The following is a 20,292-nucleotide window of genomic DNA, read 5'->3' as shown; positions in this document are numbered from 1 at the left end:
CTAAGATAATATAAACAGTTCCTAAAGCATAGTTTGCCAAAGTTTGGATGGTTTCTCAAAAAGCATACTATAAAAATCTTAATTTTTGAAGGCTCACTTTTTAAATAGGGCAAAGTCTTTGAAGAGCATTTTAAGGTTAGATATCCTTTTGTGATTAATTTAATTCAGATGCATTGACTCCTGCCAAATTTTTATTGCAGCACGAGCTACGATTTCTGAAGTCACTAAATTTCTCGTTACAGCACAGGAAAAGGAAGATAAAGTAGGAGAGGGATCAGTTTCAAATTCAGTCCTAAGCAGCAACAATGTTTGAGATGCAATCATAAAACCAAATATTTCACCTAGGACATGGAAAAAGCACTAGATCACCAGAAAGCAAAGAGTAAAAAGCTGCAAGCAAAAGCAATAAGAAGATGCCAAACTTGGAACAAGGTCTTATTGACACATAATATGCTAATCAGCTCACTCCTTTAGGCCAAAAAAAAAAAAAAAAAAGTTTTTGTTCACATAGGTAACAGATATATTTTTGAGAATAACAAAGTCACCATGGAGATATATTTTTTTAAACCATTTTTTATTTTCTGAAATATTTGACTATTTCACTGATAAGCTAAAAAAGAATATTATTTAATTTTGTTGTTTCTTTTTTGTAGCCTTTATGACCTGTAATACTAACTTGCTTGATGGTAAAGAACCAAAAGTTAACGGAAGGGCCTTGACCACAAGTTTCTCCTATGACAACCTTCACTATTCCTGATTTTGTGGATTTAGAACAAAGTTACAAATGTGTTTATTTTGTTAGTTATTAGTAAGGCAATATATAAATTTAGATTTTTTCTGAAGTTGAAAGAACTGAATACTAGCCCTCTTTCAGTTTCAGTATTACAGACAATGCTCTTATTCATTCACGTACTTTGACACGTGCTCCTTTCAAACATGCATACTTTCAAATTACAGTGCCCAAATGTGTTAATTTGAGGACACCAACAACCTGAGAGGCCTTTCCATTTGCTCTTTAGCCTGCTTCTCTCGATATGTAAACTAGTGTATCAGTGTGTCTGTTAATAAATACATTTCACACAACTGAGAGAACCCTTTGGATTTAAGCATTGCAAAACAATGGTATTTAGTCTACTATCTTCTTGACTATAAGAACATTAGACTAGCTGACATCTTGCTGAAAAAACTAGATTAAATTCATGCCATTTAAGCCAACAGACTGACGTGTCCTCTCCTAGTGTCGAATCTAATCTGTGGCACTTTAACACACTTCAGGTGAGGACACACACATATATTGAGATATAAGGAAAATAAAACTGCATAATACTTGAGACTTCAAAGGCTTCATTCCTAAATGCCCCAAAGTTACATGTTCCTCCTACTCTTTATTAAAGAGCCTTCCGAAAACAAGTCTGAGAAGCATTTCTTTAAGTATACATGATAGAAAGTACTCTTCAGAGTCAATATTAATTAGATAATAAGTTTGGACTGGGAATAAGATAAGCATTCTAAAATTGAGACTATAAAGGATTACATGAAAATATCATCCTGTCATTAAACAACTCAACTTCACAACTACCCTGACACTGATACATTTTCTTCCAATCAAAAGTAGCTGCAAACTGGGACTTCCCTGGTGGCGCAGTGGTTAAGAATCCTCCTGCCAATGCAGGGGACACGGGTTCCAGCCCTGACCTGGGAAGATCCCACGTGCCGTGGAGCAGCTAAGCCCGTGCGCCACAACTATTGAGCCTGCGCTCTAGAGCCCGCAAACCACAACTAATGAAGCCCACGTGCCCAGAGCCCGTGCTCCACAACAAGAGAAGCCACCGCAATGAGAAGCCCCCGCTCTCCGCAGCTAGAGAAAGTCTGCTAGCAACAACGAAGACCCAACGCAGCCAAAAAAAAAAAGTAGCTGCAAACCTTACTCTGCATCTTTCAGGTAAGTCTATAAAAATTTTCTACTTTTATTTCCCTTTATCTAAAGGGAATCAAACACACTGATTGGGCTTTCCTGCAATTAGTGACTGAGTATGAGCAAAGAACTAGTCATAGTCCTACCCTCTTATTTTTGCTCTTAAGCCAGAACCATATTACTTACAAAGACAAAAGACACCCCATTATGAAATGGTGACATTTGGATGAAAAATGAATCAGAGTAATTTCCTTTGAAATTATTTTTTCAAATTTCCTTTGAAAAAATTTTCCCAAAACTTAAATCATAGGGCAGTTTTTATCAAAATAAAAACTTTACATCAAAACAGCAGCTTTGGGAATTCCCTGGCAGTCCAGTGGTTAGGACTCTGTGCTCTCACTGCTGAGGGCCCAGGTTCAATCCCTGGTCAGGGAAGTAAGATCCCACAAGCTGCATGGCGCGGCCCAAAAAAACCAGAAGTTTTGGTAATGGAATGTCTTTTCATTTTCTACTAGGAAAATTGTTAGCATATTTTCATGAACAAAGGTAAGACAGTAATGGAAATAACTAGGCACAGTCATTTCATTGTGTGACTTTCAGACGATGATGAGTTTGTGAAAAGTTAAGGCAACGAAGTCACATTATGAGTATGCTGAAGAATTCACACAAAAGGTAGAATTCTCACTTCTCTTTAATCACTGAGTTTCAGATTTTACAAATAATCTTAGAACAATTCAGGTAACTAAGGTTTTGGGGGGAAACAGTTCTTACTTGTACATGAAGAACTATTACATGCTCCATTTTTCTGCAAATAACTCTACTGGCTGGATTAACAAACACTGTCACAGAAACACAGAATTTTTTTAAAGCCATAGATCACTGCATATATATTTACAAAAAGCCATAAACAAACATGCATTTCTCCTTATTAGGAGAACTTAAATAGATGTTTGAACATTAAGGCAGTGATGACTCTAAAACATAATGAAATTCTAAGTTAAGGCTTTATGTTTGTTTTGAAACCCATATTCATAGGCAACTGTGACCAAAGCAAACTTTTATCTATCAGACTGAGTTCATCTACTCAGGATATGTTATTTATCCACTACCAATAATTCTTCTACAGGATGGGAATTAGTAGCAACACCACTGAGTTACTTTAATGAATTCTTAGTCCCCTCTTAGGTTTTATTTTGAGGATTTAGCCTTCAGCAGCATAAGCATGTGCCACAGAAAGAACAGAGCATTTTTCTGGGTAAACTCCGAAAAATTTACAGACTGCACTGATTTTTCCTTGCCTGAAAGTTGGCCAACAATCAAGAACTCAGAATCTCCTAAATACAGAAAACTCCAAAAGCATACTTAACCACACACCCATCTCAAAACACAGATGTTCTTGATTATTGAAGCACTTGGTCTTCACCTCATTTTCTTTGAAGACTGTTTGGTATTACCCTCTCTAAACAAACAAAGCAACAAAATGCAGAACACCATACTTTAGATGGATCTGTTCTATAATTGCTATCCTCAAGGCACAAATACTATCCTTGCTAGACCAATGTGTTTCCTCATTTAAGGAAAAAATGAGAGGTGGATGAAAACAAGATTCACTTTAGAATAGCTGCTGATTGCACTCTTGCCCTATCAAGCTTATGCAAACTATTGAAATTTAGGGGGGAATGTCCTTTTCTCCTTATGTTATTTTTCTTTAAACATTTAGAGAGAAAAACTCAGACTCAGCTGGTGGGTGAGCTTTGAGGAGCAGCTCTGGAGCACCGTCCTGGCCTTCTGTAGAGAGTAGGAGAGATGCTCGTAGGACACACTCCAGTCTGGGCTAACAGGCATGATTTCACAGCCCAGCGTTTCCATAGTTGGGGTGACTTACTGTCACTTAGACTGAAAGGATCACTATTTACACTAAGTGCTTGCCGCTACTTCTTTAAGCAATAATTTTACAGCAACACGTCTTGTGAGGAAAGTACTATACACTTAACGTTGGTATCAGTAAGAGTTCACGTAGAGGAGGGATGGCATTGACTATATGAAAATTGTCTCAAAAGCTAAAGACAAGTGTAGTTTCCTTTGTGTCTTCAAATCAGGGGAGAGTAAGATGTCAAAGCAGATGAAGCTGTTGGTGTTTAAATCTGATGGTACAGCGTCAGACTTCTTTAGACATTATTGGGACATAGGAATTTCTAACAAGCACTGGCAAAAGTATTTTAGGTGCAATTTAAGTAAGTCATACTTTGACTAAAGTGTTTTGAAGGTTTGAAAAGTCTGTACTCTAGTCCTGCTGAGCTTGGCTTCAGGTGAATGGCTAGATGGGTTTTAAAGATGTGAAATATATATTTTTTTTTTAAGAAGGGAAGACTACACTGAAAGGGCAAATGTAGGCAACACAAAAACAATTCTTGTTAGATCAACATCTTATACTTTATAATACACTCACACATTTTTACACAAATTTCATGTTTACAGTACAAAGGGCAAAGAACCTCAGATAATCGAAGTAACTGTATCATCAAGTACATTCAATAGAGTTAACACTGTTGTCCCCGTTCTCCATCTTCTAAATCCATAAGGGAACCAACTGTAAATGCCATCCCCCATGTGGATTCCACTTTCAGAAGTTGGAGACTGGGTGCAGTTCTGCACATGTCTGGGTTTCAACAGAGCTGAATTGAGATTCCATCGTGTTCCAGGCCAAATCGGCCAGAAGAAAGTCATCCATTGCTGTTTGAGTTTCATTGCTGGTGAAGAATAAGCTCCCCAAAGTTTCAAAGCCAGAATTTATGGTCTGTGTTTCTGCACTGTTCAACTGAACTTTGCTTTCTAGAGCAGGTAGGTTTTTAGCAGTGGAGATTCCTTCAGTTTGGGTCTCTGTGTCAGATGAATCAGTACTCATGGAAAAGCTGGAGTGTTTCAGAATACTTCCCAGAGGCAGATGAGGGCTACTGTCTAAAAAGAAGTTCAAGTCCGTCTGTGTCTGCGTGTCAAACATTTCAAGGGCTAAGAAGTTAGAATTTCCCCTACAACTGTAGGACTGGGCACAGGCATCTGAAAGTAAGAAGTCAGTTTGGGTCTCTATGTCCAGGGATTCCAAGACTGGCTCCGTGGTCATGGTGCTAAGCTCACTCTCTTCGGTTTGAGTCTGGATATTTGAGGCCGAAAAGAACTCTTCAATATCAAAATCAATTGCAGGATTCTGGGTTGGGCCAGATGGGAGCTGGGTGTCAGGTCCAGTATTTGTGTCAGACAAAAGACTACGATTGTCCAGTGTCTGACCAGGCAGATTACTTGACAAGATGTTTTCTATATCACTTAATAAATCTATGGTTTGGGTCTGATTATCTGTCATATTCTGTGAAGAAAGTATACTATTATTCTGTGCACTGAAGTTTATAATTGGTGCAGATTTCTCAATATCTTGATTTAAAGTTTTAGGGTGGTTCTGAGGTCCCAACAAACCATGAGTCACAGTCTCTGCTACTAAGCTGCTGCTTATAATACTGTCTGTAGAAACACCATATGACGAATGGACACTCTCAAAAATGTCTCCACACATTACAGCTTGGTCCATCTGTACTCGATCATCGGTTGGACTTTGCATTCCACTGGTCTGAGTTTCTCTGGAGATCCCACCTGACTGGAAACTGGCATCTATAAACACATCAGTCTGAGCCGCTATAGATGAGGTTACCTTAGAACTGGGCAAAAAAGTTTGAGTATGAACACTAATGGGAAGGGAAACTTGAGAACCAAATGTCAAATCAGTTTGAGAACAAGATGACACAGAGGAATCAGGGCTAGCCCACTCTACAGACGGTATAAAGTGTGGTGTGGTATAAGACAGTTCTGTCTGTACATTGATTGAAGAAATGCTGTTCTTCTGACATGTGTTCCCTAGTTCTTGTAAAGGGTTAGATGGACTTTTACCCAAGTTCACTTGAACACCCGTGCTAACTGGCTCAACAGCAACAGGATTTAGAATTTTTGAAAGAGGGAGGCTCTCCTTGAGAGAGCAAGCTTCCGAATCTAGGCCGAGGATCAGGGTTCCGACGGACAAGGGCAGTAAGTGCACAGCACCGTGGGTAGAGCCCTGATGATCGACACCCAACACCACAGGCTGGGCTGAGGAGTCGGCTGTAGGCACAAAGACAGGCACAGGAGAAAGCTGCATAATGGGGAGTTTAACCAAAGCCACTTTGGGCTTTGGTAAAAGCAACTTCTGAGGATACCTTGGAGGTGTTGGAAGAGTCTGCTTTCTGGCATTAGAGCTGCAAGAATCTTCAAACGAAGCCACTAGCTTTATTTCTGAAGTTTCTAGTTCTTGAGCATCTGGTCTTGGGGTTGCTTGGTTGCTCAGTGATTCAACAGTCTTACTGGACAGCTTCTGGTTGTGCAGGCAGTTTTCCATTTTCCTTTTCTTACTAGGTGGATCCCTGAAAACAATGACAGTAAAAAGAGAAAAACAATTTTAAACTGCAGTTTTCTTCATCAACCCTGGCACTGTATCTTCACTTACAAATTCTATTTCCCACATCTACAGCAGAGGTCAGATTCAACCCAGCGAAGAGAAATCCCTTCTTTTGTAACTCGGCCTATTATCAATATATGGTAGGTAGAAGTTCAGAAACATGCAAACAGGGAAGCACACCTTTTTTTGAGTAAAGTGCTAAGTACCAGAACTCAACTTAGATCCGTAAGCATCAGGAAGCTAACAGATTATATAACGCAACTATTATCATTTCTAAAGTAGGAAGCTCTTAGTCCAATTATAAATATGACCTTTCAAATGAAGCACAGTTTCATGATAAAAAACTCTTCAATAATCTAGTATCCCTCTAACAGAAAACGCTGGAAGTTTTTGAAGAATTGAAAACCCAATAGATTTTCAGTTGGGAATAATTAAGCGATTCTCAAAAGGAGCTGGTGAAAGAATAAGTAACAGTTGGGTCAAGTAGATGTGGATCATTTGCTAGTACTGCTGCCATTTCCAAAAGTTCCCTTCTTCATGTCACATCTTTTCTCCACCATTCCTCCTTTCTCCCCACACTAATGGCTCTACAGGAAATTTCATTTGAAAATCTTCCCATAGCTATTGGCTTTTGGGCCACCATTTTTTCCCCTTTACCTGTGTTCTGCAGGGATCTCATGGCCAGTTCGGTAGATGTGGGACTGTAACGCAGTCCTGCTGGCATAGGGACAGCCACATGTGCACTGGAAGGTCTTACCACAATCCTCTGCATGTCTTTTCAAGTCCCACTCAGTGCCATACGAATTGCTGCACTTACTACATTTATGCTTCTTTTCAGCATGCATTTTCATAAAGTGCTAGGAAGAACACAAAAGGACTAAAATGAAAAACTGCAACTGCTCAAAACATTTCAAAAACCATCAACATACCCAAATTAACAATGATTTTACATGATACAATACAGCAGTGCAAATCAAAAGAATGTACAAGCAGGCAACTCTTCCAGTCCAGAATCATCCCTTTCCCCACTGGCTGGGTACCTCCCTCCTCTTTAAGATAGCTGCTTCTGAAATTATTCTTTTCCCTGCAGTTTCTTAATCCCTTGGGAGAACATTTCCTTTGTGCTTTTGCTCCTCTGACCTTGAAAGCATGCAGATTCACACAAGAGATCTGGAAGTACAGTTTATCATACTTTGCTGACTTGGTCTTCTTTTCTTTCCAAATCCACTTCTGGACAACTTCCCCTCCAGAACAAGCCATGTCTCCTTCACTTACACCCTACTCATTTTTTCCCCAAGTAGGAGACTTGGGTGGCTGTCCTTACAAGCAGCTTTCTGCTCAATTCTCTAGTTATGATTGGTAAGTAATTAGAATACATGAGGTTTATGACATCTGCATTTCCTCCTCAGAGAAGTATACTTAAAGACAAGTAAAATACCTGTTTTACGAGAGAAAATTGAGAAAATGGTCTGTCAGGGCCTCTAGGGCATCCTTCAATTGGACAACAGTAGAATTTTGGTACAGTTTTCAAATCTTTTCTTATTGTTGGATTCACTATGCCATCCTGCAAAAGAAAAATTACTTTAAATAATTATCTTAAAAAAACCAACAGATGGTCTTCCCTGGTGGCGCAGTGGTTGAGAGTCCGCCTGCCGATGCAGGGGACACGGGTTCGTGCCCCGGTCCGAGAAGATCCCACATGCCGCAGACTGGCTGGGCCCGTGAGCTATGGACTCTGAGCCTGCACGTCCAGAGCCTGTGCTCTGCAACGGGAGAGGCCACAACAGTGAGAGGCCCGCGTACCGCAAAAAACAACAACAAAAAAACCCCAACAGAACGAGCTGGGAGTGGTAACAAGGAATAAGTAAAGATGTGCACAAGGGATCTTTTTAGGGTGATGAAAATGTTCTAAAATTTGGGATTGTAGTGATGGTTGCACAACTGTAAATCTACTAAAAAGTAACTGAATTATGAACTTAAAATGCGTAAATTATATCATGTGCAAACTATAGCTCAATGAATCTGTTAAAATTTTTCAAAACAAAATAAACAAAAACCAACTATATTGTTTAAAAATCTTCTATCCATTCCTTTAGCACTCCTTCTAGACTTAAAAATCTCTGCCCTTCAAGCCAGCTTCTCTAATTGTTAAGTGGTATATTTATAGTTTCTCAGGCTCAAGACCTGGTATCATCCTTAAGTCTTCCTTTCTTTTTTATCCCAACCCCACTGAATTAGTGTGAGTCTCTGAAAAAAACCTGACTATGATCTAGTCTTCCTGATAAAGAGAACTGTGACTTTCTCTGATCACCACAATGCCCCCTAAAGTAGCTAAAGCTAGTTAACACAACTTTTATACAGTAGCGTGAATATGGGCACCATGCTCTGTTTGAAATTCAGTAATCATTATAATGGCCAGTGCTAACATAGCTTTTTCTACCGTGGCAGGCACTGTTCGAAGCACTTTATATATATTAACTCATCCTAGTAATCCTTTCTTATTAAGTATGTGATTGACTTTTTGGCTGGGAATTTTAAAATAATTGGTGAGTTAATTTAGCTTAAACTGCTGTCTTGTTGCCCTTGATGAGCCCACATACCTCAGGAGTGAGAAATCTATGACCTCCAGTATAATTCTTATCTGGCAACCCCCAGCTGGCCCCAGAGGAAGGTGTGTGGATGGGGGGTTGGGGTGGGGAAGGACCTCCCCACTACGGATGGAAACAACTGGACACGTGCTCAGGCCTCAGCTACCGCTGTAGCACCTAGACCTTTTAGTCCTTAGATGCTGTGATGGGAAAGGATTCACTACTTTTGGAACACGCCCACCTCCTCCGCTTCCATCAGTGTGCATCTAGAGAAGAAACAAATAACCGTGCGGCTAGGACTCCCTCTGTTTGCTTTCCTACTGGATCTCAAGAGGAACATGCTGATCTTGTTGAGTCTGTGTCCACTCATGTAGAGGGGAAAAGAAGCTATTCTTGTTTCATTTTTAAACAACGTAATTTATCTCTCAATGATATCAAATGTAGTCAGTTATTCCTCCATGTCTTCTACCTTGGTCCATCTTTTTATAATCCTATTGCACTATACTGTCTAGATATTCATATTCATTTGGATTATTTAAATGGTTTCCTAAATAATTTTCCTTCCTCTTCTAATGTCAGAACAAATTTGACATTCCAAAAAATTATTTGTATATATCACCAAATACTATTTTTTTTTAAAAAGGCATATAAAATAAAATCCCGGGACTTCCCTAGTGGTGCAGTGGTTAGGTGTCTACCTGCCAATGCAGGGGACGCGGGTTCGAGCCCTGGTCTGGGAGGATCCCACGTGCCGTGGAGCAACTAAGCCTGTGTGCCACAGCTCCTGAGTCTGTGCTCTGGAGCCCGCGAGCCACAACTACTGAGCCTGCATGCTACAACTACTGAAGCCTGCGTGCCTAAAGCCTGTGCTCTGCAACGAGAGAAGCCACCGCAATAAGAAGCCCGTGCACCACAATGTAGGGTGGCCCCTGCTCGCTGCAGCTAGAGAAAGCCTGCGCGCAGCAACAAAAGACCCAACGCAGCCAAAAAGAAAGAAAGAAAATTTATAAATAAATAAATAAATAAATAAAATAAAATCCCATCTCCTCATTATGCCTCCAATCTACCATTATGACCATATCTTTTTCTGTTCCCTTTTCATACACTCCCCTGCTCAGCCTAAACACTCTTCCCACTTCCATTTCCACCTTCTATAGCCACTCTCGGATGACTGTCTCCGTGCAGGCAGAATGCAACGGTGGGAAGAGGGCACGGCAGGGACAGGCCTGTGAGCCATTTCCACCACTGATTAGGCACATGACTTTAGACAGGTTATTTAATCTCTGAGCCAGTTTGCTCATTTCAAAAACAGAGAGAATAGTTAACTCTCAGGATTATCTAGTACTGGCTTGCCATGGAGCCCGCTCACATTCTCAATAAATAGCACTTTCTTGTTCTGCTCACCACCCAGCTCTATTCCTTGTCTGAATTCCAAGGTAGCAGCTAACAACTTGTAAACTATCGTTTCCTTCTACAATTCCTGCCTCCTTAACTAAATTTTTTAAGGGCAGAAACTAATTTATACACCTCTTGGTACTGTTTTCATGCTTTAGACTGCATACTAAAGGCAGAGCACTTTTAGAAAGGCAGTCAGTCCAGTGTAGGGCAGCAGCTCTCAAATCTAGCGGCCTGTGAAAAATCACTTGAGGCGTTAAAAAAAAAAATACCTGTGCCTGGTCCCAGTCCCAGGTAATGATATAATTAGTTTGGGGTGGGTTTGGTATTTGGTTTAAAAATCTCCCCTGATGATCCCAGTGTGTAGCCTAGCTTAAGAACCATGGTGCAGTGGTTAAACCCATGGGTTCTGGAATATGGAATTCTCTACGTTGCTCCTTTCCTGTGACCTTGAAAAACTTAACTGTCTTGGTTTCCTTATTTGTGAAGTAGGCATGATAGTACGATCTACCTCAGGGTTGTTGTGAGGATTTAGTGAATAATTTAAGAGACTTAGAACAGTGCTTATCATATAATCACTCAATTAATTATTACAGCTATTAGTTATCGGCTGTGGAGATTTTTGTTGCTTCTTTTGCTTTTTGCCAACCAACTTAAGGTCAATAAGCTACTCTAAACTAGTACTTTACATTAAATACTGTCCTTGTGGCAACAGAAATAAAAGCAAAAATAAACAAATGGGACCTAATCAACCTTACAAGCTTTTGCACAGCAAAGGAAACCATAAACAAAACAAAAAGACAACCTATGGAATGGGAGAAAATATTTGCAAATGATGCAACTGACAAGGGCTTAATCTCTAAAACATACAAAAAGCTCATTCAACTCAACAACAACAAAAACAATCCAATCGAAAAATGGGCAGAAGAACTAAACAGACATTTCTCCAAAGAAGACAGATGGCCAACAGGCACATGAAAATATGCTCAACATTGCTAATTATTACAGAAATACAAATCAAAACTACAATGAGGTACCACCTCACACCAGTCAGAATGGCCATCATCAAAAAATCTAGAAACAATAAATGCTGGAGAGGGTGTGGAGAAAAGGGAACCCTCCTACACTGTTGGTGGGAATGTAAGTTGGTGCAGCCACAGTGGAAAACAGTATGGAGGTTCCTCAAAAAGCTAAAAATAGCGTTGCCATATGATCCAGCAATCCCACTCATGGGCATATATCCAGACAAGACTATACTTCCAAAAGATACACGCACCCCTGTGTTCACAGCAGCACTGTTCACAATAGCCAAGACATGGAAACAATCTAAATGTCCATTGACAGATGAATGGATAAAGATGTGGGGTGTGTGTGTGTGTGTACACACACACACAGTGGACTACTACTCAGCCATAAAAAAGAACAAAATAAGGCCATTTGCAGCAACATGGATGGAACTACAGGTTATCATACTAAGTGAAGTGAGAAAGAGAAAGACAAATACCACATGATATCACTTATATGTAGAATCTAAAATATGACACAAATGAATTTATCTATGAAATAGACATGGACTCACAGACACAGAGAACAGACTTGTGGTTGCCAAGGGGAGGGTGGGTAGGGGAGGGACGAATTAGGAGTTTGGGGTTAGCAGATGCAAAAGAGAATGGAGTGACAACAATGTCCTACTGTATAGCACAGGGAACTATATTTAATATCCTGTGATAAACCATAATGGAAAATAATATATATATAAAAAGTATATATAACTGAATCACTCTGCTGTACAGCAGAAATTAACACAACATTGTAAATCAACTATACTTCAATTAAAGAAAGAAAGAAAAATCCATGGATTCATCTCAAAAAAAAAAAAAATACTGTCCTTGTGAAAGTCTGATTGAAATGCTGCTTTTATTGAAACACTGGCCTCTGCTAGCTTTAATGACAACCAACACTGTCTCTCAATCACCAAACTCATCCCATTTACCAGTTCATCTTTTTTTAAATGAAATACTTTTAAACTCATATTATTTTCCTTCTAGTGTTATCTGCAAGAAAAAATCAAATACGGAGAGAATATTAAGAAAGCTTTAAAATTCTTTTTTTTTTTAAGGCTAGGACAATTAAAAAATTTTTTTTATTTATTTTGGCTGCACTGGGTCTCAGTCGCGGCATGCATGTGGGATTGAACCCCGGGCCCCCTGCATTGGGAGCATGGAGTCTTACCCACTGGACCACCAGGGAAGTCCCCATGCTTACTTCTAATACATCTTCAATTTGCTTAGCAATCCTTTTATTATCCCTTTTCAAACTCCCTATCATGTTCTCAATATACCTGTTCACTTCACTTTTTAAAATATTAATAAACTATTTTTTAAGAGAAATTTTATTAGATCCACAGCAAAATTGAGCGCAAAGTACAGAGAGTTCCCATACACTGTAGCGCCCCCGCCCCCCCAACCCCAATACAGCCTGTTCCACTATTAACATTCCTCACCAGAGTGGTACATTTGTTACAATTGATGAAACTACACTGACACGTCATTATCACCCAAGTCCATAGATTTTATTAGAGTTCACTATTCGTGCCGCACATTCTATGGGTTTTGCCAAATGTATAATGACAGCTATCCATCATTATAATATCATACAGAGTATATTCACTTTCCTAAAAATCCTCTGTGCTCCACCTATTCATGACACCTTTCCCCATAAGCCCTGGTAACCACTAATCTTTTTACTGTCTCTGTAGTTTTGCTTTTTCCAGAATATCATTTAGTTGGAATCATACAGTATGTAGCCTTTTCAGATTGGCTTCTTTCACTTGGTAATATGCATGTAAGGGTCCTCCATGTCTTTTCATGGCTTGATAGCTCATTTCTTTTTAGTGCTGACTAATATTCCCCTGTCTGGATGTGCCATCGTTCATTTATCCATTCACCTGCTGAAGGACATCTTGGGTGCTTCCAAGTTTTGGCAGTTATGCTTTAAAAATGTCTCCTACTACCTCTTCGCGTTTCCTTTCTCACTGCTACCATCATTAGTTCAAGTATTCCTGACTCTCTGTTTGGACTTTGTCACTAACCTCTTAACTAATTTCTAGACCTTCAATTTCTTTTTCATTCACACTTTGCCACATTCACCTTTCTAAAATATACCTCTGATCATGACATTACCTCACTCAAACATTTTCAATGGCACCCCAACACTCCCCAAGTCCAAATTCCTCTAGCCACTGGGACGTCCAAAGTCCTGTACTATATAGCTTCAAACTATGCTTCTTTTCCGTCATTCCTCTGTTATATCTAATGGAATTACTTAAAATTCCCCAAACCTTTTCAAAAGGAGGAATATATTTATAACTTTGTTGCACTTGGGAATGTTTTAAAAAGAGTAAATGTTCAGTAGAAACTTGGGGCATTATACTGAATATGTTTAAGTGGCCATCTAAGTCAAAACTGTATCACACACCAGGATGAGACACTAAAGGCAGTCATACTGGACATCAGCAACATCTCCTTGTTGCTGTCATTACAGGTGTGGAAACAACCCGACGCTGTCGCTTTCCTGCTTTCTGAGGGCCAACTCCTCAGTCCTCCCCATCACCACCTCTCTTCCCCAGTTCCTGACCTTCTTCCCATTCTTGTCCTTAGAAAATAAGCTCTGAGATGAGAATGGGGTAATAAGAAATGGTAATGGCACAATAAGACATGAACTGAAGTAAGAAAGTGATGTTTTTGTTCTGAAGTGCTATATACATTCTAGAATAAAACTTAGCAGACATATTTTTTAACTGTGCCTTTCGTGTGCATAACTGAAAAAGATACTTCATGCTTTCTGTACCTTTTGGGTACCTGTTTATAAAACATTTTAAGTAAAAGAATTTGAAAAAGAACCTATGAGAGGACATAACTGAAAAACAAGATGGACAAAAGTAAACAAAGAGAAGAAAAGCAAAGCAAGAGGAAGGACCCCGATGAAGCGAGGATAAAAGGAAAGGAGTGTAAGAACTGTGGCACAAATTGGGAAAAAAAAAAAAAAAGAAGAAAAGGCATTATAGCTACTCTAGCATCTCTCTGCCTTTGCGGAAAAATATCCAAGAAGAAAAGTAGTTTGCTTTGTTGTTGTCTTATTGTAAATTTAAAATTAGAAGTCTTTGTACACTATGATCTATAGAGCAACTTGGAACATTGTCTTTCCTTAAAAAAAAAAAAAAAATTCCTGGCAAATCATTAAAAGCAAACCCCTGGACTGAACATAACACAAAATCCACTAAGCCATGTTTTAAAAATATGTGTTGTTGGATAAGAGGTTCTTTAAGGGGGCCCCTGTCCCCTTCACTATTTTCAAACATGAAGGATAAAAGAATCAAGAAATGCCCATTTACTCCTACTCTTCTTTTCCCTGAATCACCAGCTTTCATTTCTCCATGGATCCCCTTGTAGGCAAGGCTGGAGTAGGATATATCCAGATTTACTTACAGGATATGGAATATAGACATATATCTGAAGAACCCACATAAAAACCAAAAGGTATCATGTACCTTACACCTTACAACTCTATCTCCACTTTTATTCATCATCCTTCAGAAGGATTTGTTAATCATTAAGAAGGGAGTATTTGATTGAGGGCAGGGTATCTTCTGAACACTAGAAATAAATAAGAACCTTACAACAAATAATGGGGACGGGAATAAAATATTTTCATAGGGTCTTCCCTGGTGGTGCAGTGGTTAAGAATCCGCCTGCCAATGCAGGGGACATGGGTTCAAGCCCTGGTCCAGGAAGATCCCATATGCTGTGGAGCAACTAAGCCGTGCGCCACAACTACTGAGCCTGTGCTCTAGGGCTCACGAGCCACGATTACTGAGCCCACGAGCCACAACTACTGAAGCCTGCGCGCCTAGAGCCCGTGCTCAGCAATAAGAGAAGCTACCGCAGTGAGAAGCCCGCACACTGCAATGAAGAGTAGCCCCCGCTCGCCGCAACTAGAGAAAGCCTGTGCGCAGCAACGAAGACCCAAAGCAGCCAAAAATAAATAAATAAAATAAATTAAAAAAATATATATATTATCATAATCTAGGAGAAAAAAACCCACAACAACTAGGACAGAAACTAGAATTATGTAAGTAGCCGTAACCAAGAGAACAAAGGGAAAAATTGCCATTGAATACGACGCAGATCTGCCAAGCAGATACACTCACGCTTCAGGGCCCGTAGGAGCACACTGGACTGCTAGTGGAGCCTCTGGTCCAAACGCAGCCCATCTTCAAAGCCACAGGGAGCTCTCAGTCAGCTCTTTTCCTTATTAGGCCTCCTTCTTTCCCCTCCCTCCTCCCAATACTTTGAGAACATCAAGGGTCAAGCGTAATGTTTGAACTCAAGAGCCTACTACTTGGCTCCCAAATGTGTGGACAGATTCACCACACTGGGGCAACACTATACAGATATGGCTATTTTGTCACATAGGCTACCTTCATTAAAAAAAAAAGAACCCCCTTTCCACCAAGACAGCAGATGTTCAGGGGCTGCATGGTTAGAAAGACGGAACAAGGCAGGAAAGTGAGCCTGTTTGACATGGAAGAAACAACGATGGTTCAGAGTGAGGTTTCTTTAATTCCTGCTGAAACAGGTCTCTCTAGTGACTCAGGAAGGAAACTCAGGAGAGTCCATTTTTCGGTTGTTCAAGATTTGCCGTTCAGAAAGCAATCTTGAGCGCGCTGTGCTGTCTGCAGACAAGAGAACTCTGAAAAAATGACTAAAACTGGAAGAATGGCTTCACACAGGTTCTAAGCAAGGGGGGATGCTGATACTCTGCTGTGCTAAGGTCCAAGTAAAGGTTTGACTGTTAAAATTTACAGTTGCCTCAAACATATTCCTCCTTCTTAGGCCTATTATATGCTTCGGATTGGTAGCTTCAGAATTCCTGAACTTTACGTATTTTAAAAACATTATTAGAAATAAACCTACTGCATACTACCAAACCCACTGTATACTAGTCCTGACAAGTAAATGGTATCTTTGCGCTTAACAGATGCTTCACAAAGTCTGGACAGAGACACAGCCCCTGACAGCAATTCCATAGAAAAGAACAATGTAAACTGTTAAAAAGTGCTTGCGAGAGTGATGTTCAGGCCAACACAAAGAGAGTCGTGGTCAGACTGGCAGCTTCCTCTGTGCTCAGAGATGTAACGTCTGCCTTAGTTGTCTACCAGTGAGGGGAGGATACTGAAGGTGGATGATGGCTGTTACACATGAGCTGAAGAGAACCCAGGGATTAGGCTGAAGAATTCCTGCAAATATACAGTTCATCCACTCAAGATAAAATATGGTTAAGAAAAGGAAGTGTCTAATTAAAATTCGGGATGGAGGAGAAAACAGGAGAACGAAGACCATTCCCAGAATTACTTCACTTGTGTTGTGGAAGAAACGCAGAACTTGCAGGGAAACTGCAGCCCCACCTGCAAGGTCTTCCTCAGCGTACCTCCATGTACCTCTCCCGATCGGGCCTCCCTGATCGTCACTTCAGGACGTTGTTGCCTCGGTATCTAGCTGGTGCTAGAAGGGGGCTGCCCTTCGTGGGCATCACATCTGCCCTACTAGAGACCATCACCTCAAACTTTCTGCTGTTAAATTCTTATCAGAAACCTGATTCTTAAAACGTTTCTGAGGAAGATTTACCTGAAGGGCAGACGGGACATGCAAGAGGCGAGGTAATTTAAACTTACTCCTGAATCAATTCAGACCACCGAAAGCTACATACTCGCAAAACTTTCAGTAACGTGCTTTGGAATTATGCCCCTGTTGGCCTAGAAAGACTTGAAGAAGTGGTGCAAGTAAACTTCCTATTGTAATGACTGAGAAATCATGATTTAATAGGTCTGGGATGGGGCTGGACATCTGGATTTTCAAGAAGCTTTCCGCAGATGTGCACTGAAGGCTGAAAGTCGCCCCATTTTACGTAAGGTGGAAGGGACGTTCAGATTATTGTCCTGTTATTATATACCGTGTCCCCTCTTAAACAAGATTCACGGGAGAAACTTCCCTTAGGTCTCATCCCTGAGCAAAGGTGATGTTTACCGACACTGTGGAACATGTTGCCAACGCTGCAGCTCCCTGCTAACAACTGGCCCGGAGGAGGAGGCAGTGTGGGTGCGGTGCAAACGGCACCGGCTTCGACCCGAGCCCGGGTTTAAAGCCCAGCACTACGCAGGTGCGTCATCGGTTTCTCTGCAGTAGAACGAAGGTGCCGTGAGAGCTCACGAGACGAACCTGAGAAATGCCCGCGACGCCAAGTGCGAGACCGGTGGTCGGGCCGGCCCGAGCCCGACAGCGCAGTGGCATGACACAGGGTTTTCCTACCGCTGCGCCTTCCTGCCTCCTAGGTCCCACTCTCCCCGCCCGGACCCCCTCCCCGGTCTGGCCCTTTAGGGCCTCGGAAGCCCCCGCCGACGCCGGCCGGACCTCGGCGCCTTCCCGTCCGCGCCTCTGGCCGCCCTCGGCCCCCAGCGCCCGCTTCAGGCGCTCGGTCGCGTCAGGCCCCGGGAGGCGCCGTCCGCGGCGGGCTCACCTGCAGGCGGTGGCTCTTGACCAGGTGCATGTTGAGCGCGGGACTGTTGGGCAGGATCTTGCCGCAGCCGCGCACCGTGCACAGGATGTTGGTCCGCACGGCCCGGGACAGCTCGCTCACCGACGGAGGGATGAGCTTCCCGGCCAGCTGCCTATCAGCGGCCTTGGGGGAAGGGGACCCCATGGGCCCGAGGCGGCGGCAGCTCCCCTCACAGCCTGGGCGCCCCAGGCCAGAGACCCGGGCCCTGCCGCCACCGTCTCAGAGGCCACCAGGTGCGCCATGTGTCTTGAAGCCCAAATTCACCTGGGTCTTTCACACCTGTTTCAGATACCCTTCTCAGAGGCCGCCATGGCTCCCGCACCTCAGCCCGGACAGCTAGGACGCCCCGCCTCCCGCCGCAGCGACTTCCGGAAGGGGGCGGGGCCTCTCGGCTCATTAGCATCCGGCGGGCCCGGGCGGCCGCGGCGTCTCGTGCGGTTAGCGGAGAGCGCGTCTGCCAGGAGCCACCACCAGATGAGGCGGGCGGGTTACAAAACTTCACAGGGGTTCCTGGGGACAGGTAGGACGTATTGGTCCCGCTGATCCATTGTTCGCCTTCCTAGAAATCTTACCTCGGGCCACAATTGGATAGAAGAAAAAGCAATGCGTTCAGGAACTTTACTTCCCAAAGATTGGAAATAACCCAAGTGTTCAACAGGAGGAGAGGCGAGAATATGTGAATTACAACTATCTCTGTTTACTAGACACTGGGAATGCACTTTTCATTATCTCATTTTGTTCTCGAAACAGACCTAGCAGGTACGTATTATAAGTTTTCCCATATTTGAAGAGAAGTAACTAGCCCGAGGTCACATTATACAAACAAAAGAATTGTTATAATTGACAGAGTTAATCATTTTAGGGAGGGTAGGTTTACTTGCCTGTATTTTAACTGCTGAAATTTGATTACTGTTTGGGAGACAGTGTAGCTCAGAGGAGGGTTCCAAATCCTAAGTCGGAAGAGGGACCACCAGATAGGTCATTTAAATGAGTGTAGGAGGCCAGGTGTAGTCAAAAGGGAGGGGTGAGGACCGCAGCGGAATGGGAGTTACATCCTTTGTTTAAAGGGGGCAGCGGCTACTACTCGTCTTTGGTATCGCCGGATTTATTTTTCAAGATTTTTATGTGAAAACTCCCAGCTTTTATATATTAGCAGCTCTATTTGTTTTCTATTGCTGCAATAACAAATTACCACAAACCTGGTGGCCTGAAACAACACAGATTTGTTATCTTACAGTTCTGGGGGTCAGAAGTCTGAATGAAATGAGCCTACTAGGTGAAGATCAAGGTGTTGGCATGGCTGCATTTCTTCGAGGCTCTGTGGAAGAATCTGTTTACTTGCCTTTTCCAGCTTCTCGAAGTCATTAATGAATGGTGAGTTGAGGCTTCTTCACATCACTCTGATTTCTTCAGTAGTCAGGTCTCCCTCTGCTCTCTTCTATTCCTCTTCCACTTTTGAGGACCCTTGTGATCACACTGGGTCCATCCAGGACATCCGGGATAACCTCCCCATCTGCAAAGTCCTTTTGTTTTGTAAAGTAACAGATTTACATATTCCAGGGATCAGGATGTGGACACCTTTGAGAAGGGTACTATTCTGCTTCACAGTAACGAATTCTGAATTAAAAAGTACTGTGGGCCCAAAACCCCCCACATCTGTGTGAGAGATAGCATCCACAGGCTATTGTTTCTTCCAGCACAGTGTCCAAGAGGGCAGGCTCTGGAGGCCAACTGCCTGGGGTTAATGTGGGCTCAATCACTTACTAGCTAGTACTAAGCTTTGGTATTCACGTCAATAGAGTGAGACAAGTAATGCCACCTGCCTTATAGGATTATTATGAAAATAAGACAAAGCGTATAAAATACTTGGCACAGCGCCTGCCACATAGTAAGTGCTCAGTAAACATGAGCTCTTTTTCATTTTTGGAGACCCTACCTAATGTGCATTAAATTCCTTTGGCCTAGAGATCCTTGGATCTGCATTTACTGCTCCATCTGATCCCAGGACTGCATCTGAATGGCGTATGTGTCTCTGGATCGTCAAGCACATACCAGGTAAGCATTCCCTGTATCTCATTTCCTGAAGCAGAAGCCTCTGTCTGGGAGGGCTGCAGGGTGCAGGCTCAAGTGATTCCACTCTAGGCTGGGTAATACTGGGTTGGCCAGAAAGTCCCTTTGGGTTTTTCTGTAACATCTTACAGAAAAACCCAAAGGGACTTTCTGGCCAACCCAATATTAATAGTGGCTTTCTCGTTCAGGCTCTCATTGCACATCCTTGCAAAGCACCAGAAAGGGCTGTGAGC

At 42.0% G+C, this 20,292-nt stretch overlaps 2 protein-coding genes across 2 annotated transcripts in view; one reads left to right on the top strand and one right to left on the bottom strand.

Moving 5' to 3' along the window:
- Positions 1–1,831: 1,831 nt before the first annotated feature.
- ATMIN (ATM interactor) lies at positions 1,832–18,116 on the bottom strand. The gene is made up of 4 exons (XM_024735784.1): positions 17,951–18,116; positions 7,831–7,956; positions 7,050–7,249; positions 1,832–6,357 (listed from the first exon to the last, which is right to left on the bottom strand). The coding sequence occupies exons 1-4, from the start codon at positions 17,978–17,980 to the stop codon at positions 4,539–4,541; spliced, it is 2,175 nt and encodes a 724-aa protein (XP_024591552.1). The 5' UTR covers positions 17,981–18,116; the 3' UTR covers positions 1,832–4,538.
- Positions 18,117–18,487: 371 nt separating this feature from the next.
- Positions 18,488–20,292, top strand: part of CMC2 (C-X9-C motif containing 2) — a 38,039-nt gene continuing 36,234 nt past the window's right edge. The window contains exons 1-3 of the mRNA XM_024735783.1: positions 18,488–18,748; positions 19,227–19,363; positions 19,955–20,044. Of these exons, the coding sequence (XP_024591551.1) occupies positions 19,357–19,363; positions 19,955–20,044 (97 nt within the window). The 5' untranslated portion in view covers positions 18,488–18,748; positions 19,227–19,356. The remainder of the gene's footprint in view (positions 18,749–19,226; positions 19,364–19,954; positions 20,045–20,292) is intronic.

The sequence above is a fragment of the Neophocaena asiaeorientalis genome, unplaced genomic scaffold (assembly GCF_003031525.2).
Source record: "Neophocaena asiaeorientalis asiaeorientalis breed wild unplaced genomic scaffold, Neophocaena_asiaeorientalis_V1.1 scaffold40, whole genome shotgun sequence".
Classification (NCBI taxonomy): domain Eukaryota; kingdom Metazoa; phylum Chordata; class Mammalia; order Artiodactyla; family Phocoenidae; genus Neophocaena; species Neophocaena asiaeorientalis.
Note: the sequence above shows the minus strand (reverse complement) of the source record. Positions and strands in the feature narration are given on the sequence as shown.

Coding starts and splice junctions, on each gene's coding strand:
- ATMIN (XM_024735784.1), bottom strand. CDS start 17,980: ATGCACCTGGTCAAGAGCCACCGCCTGCAG. Junction 7,250..7,830: donor AATTTTCTCTCGTAAAACAG/GTATTTTACTTG, acceptor TGTTCTTCCTAG/CACTTTATGAAAATGCATGC. Junction 6,358..7,049: donor GAGATCCCTGCAGAACACAG/GTAAAGGGGAAA, acceptor CATTGTTTTCAG/GGATCCACCTAGTAAGAAAA.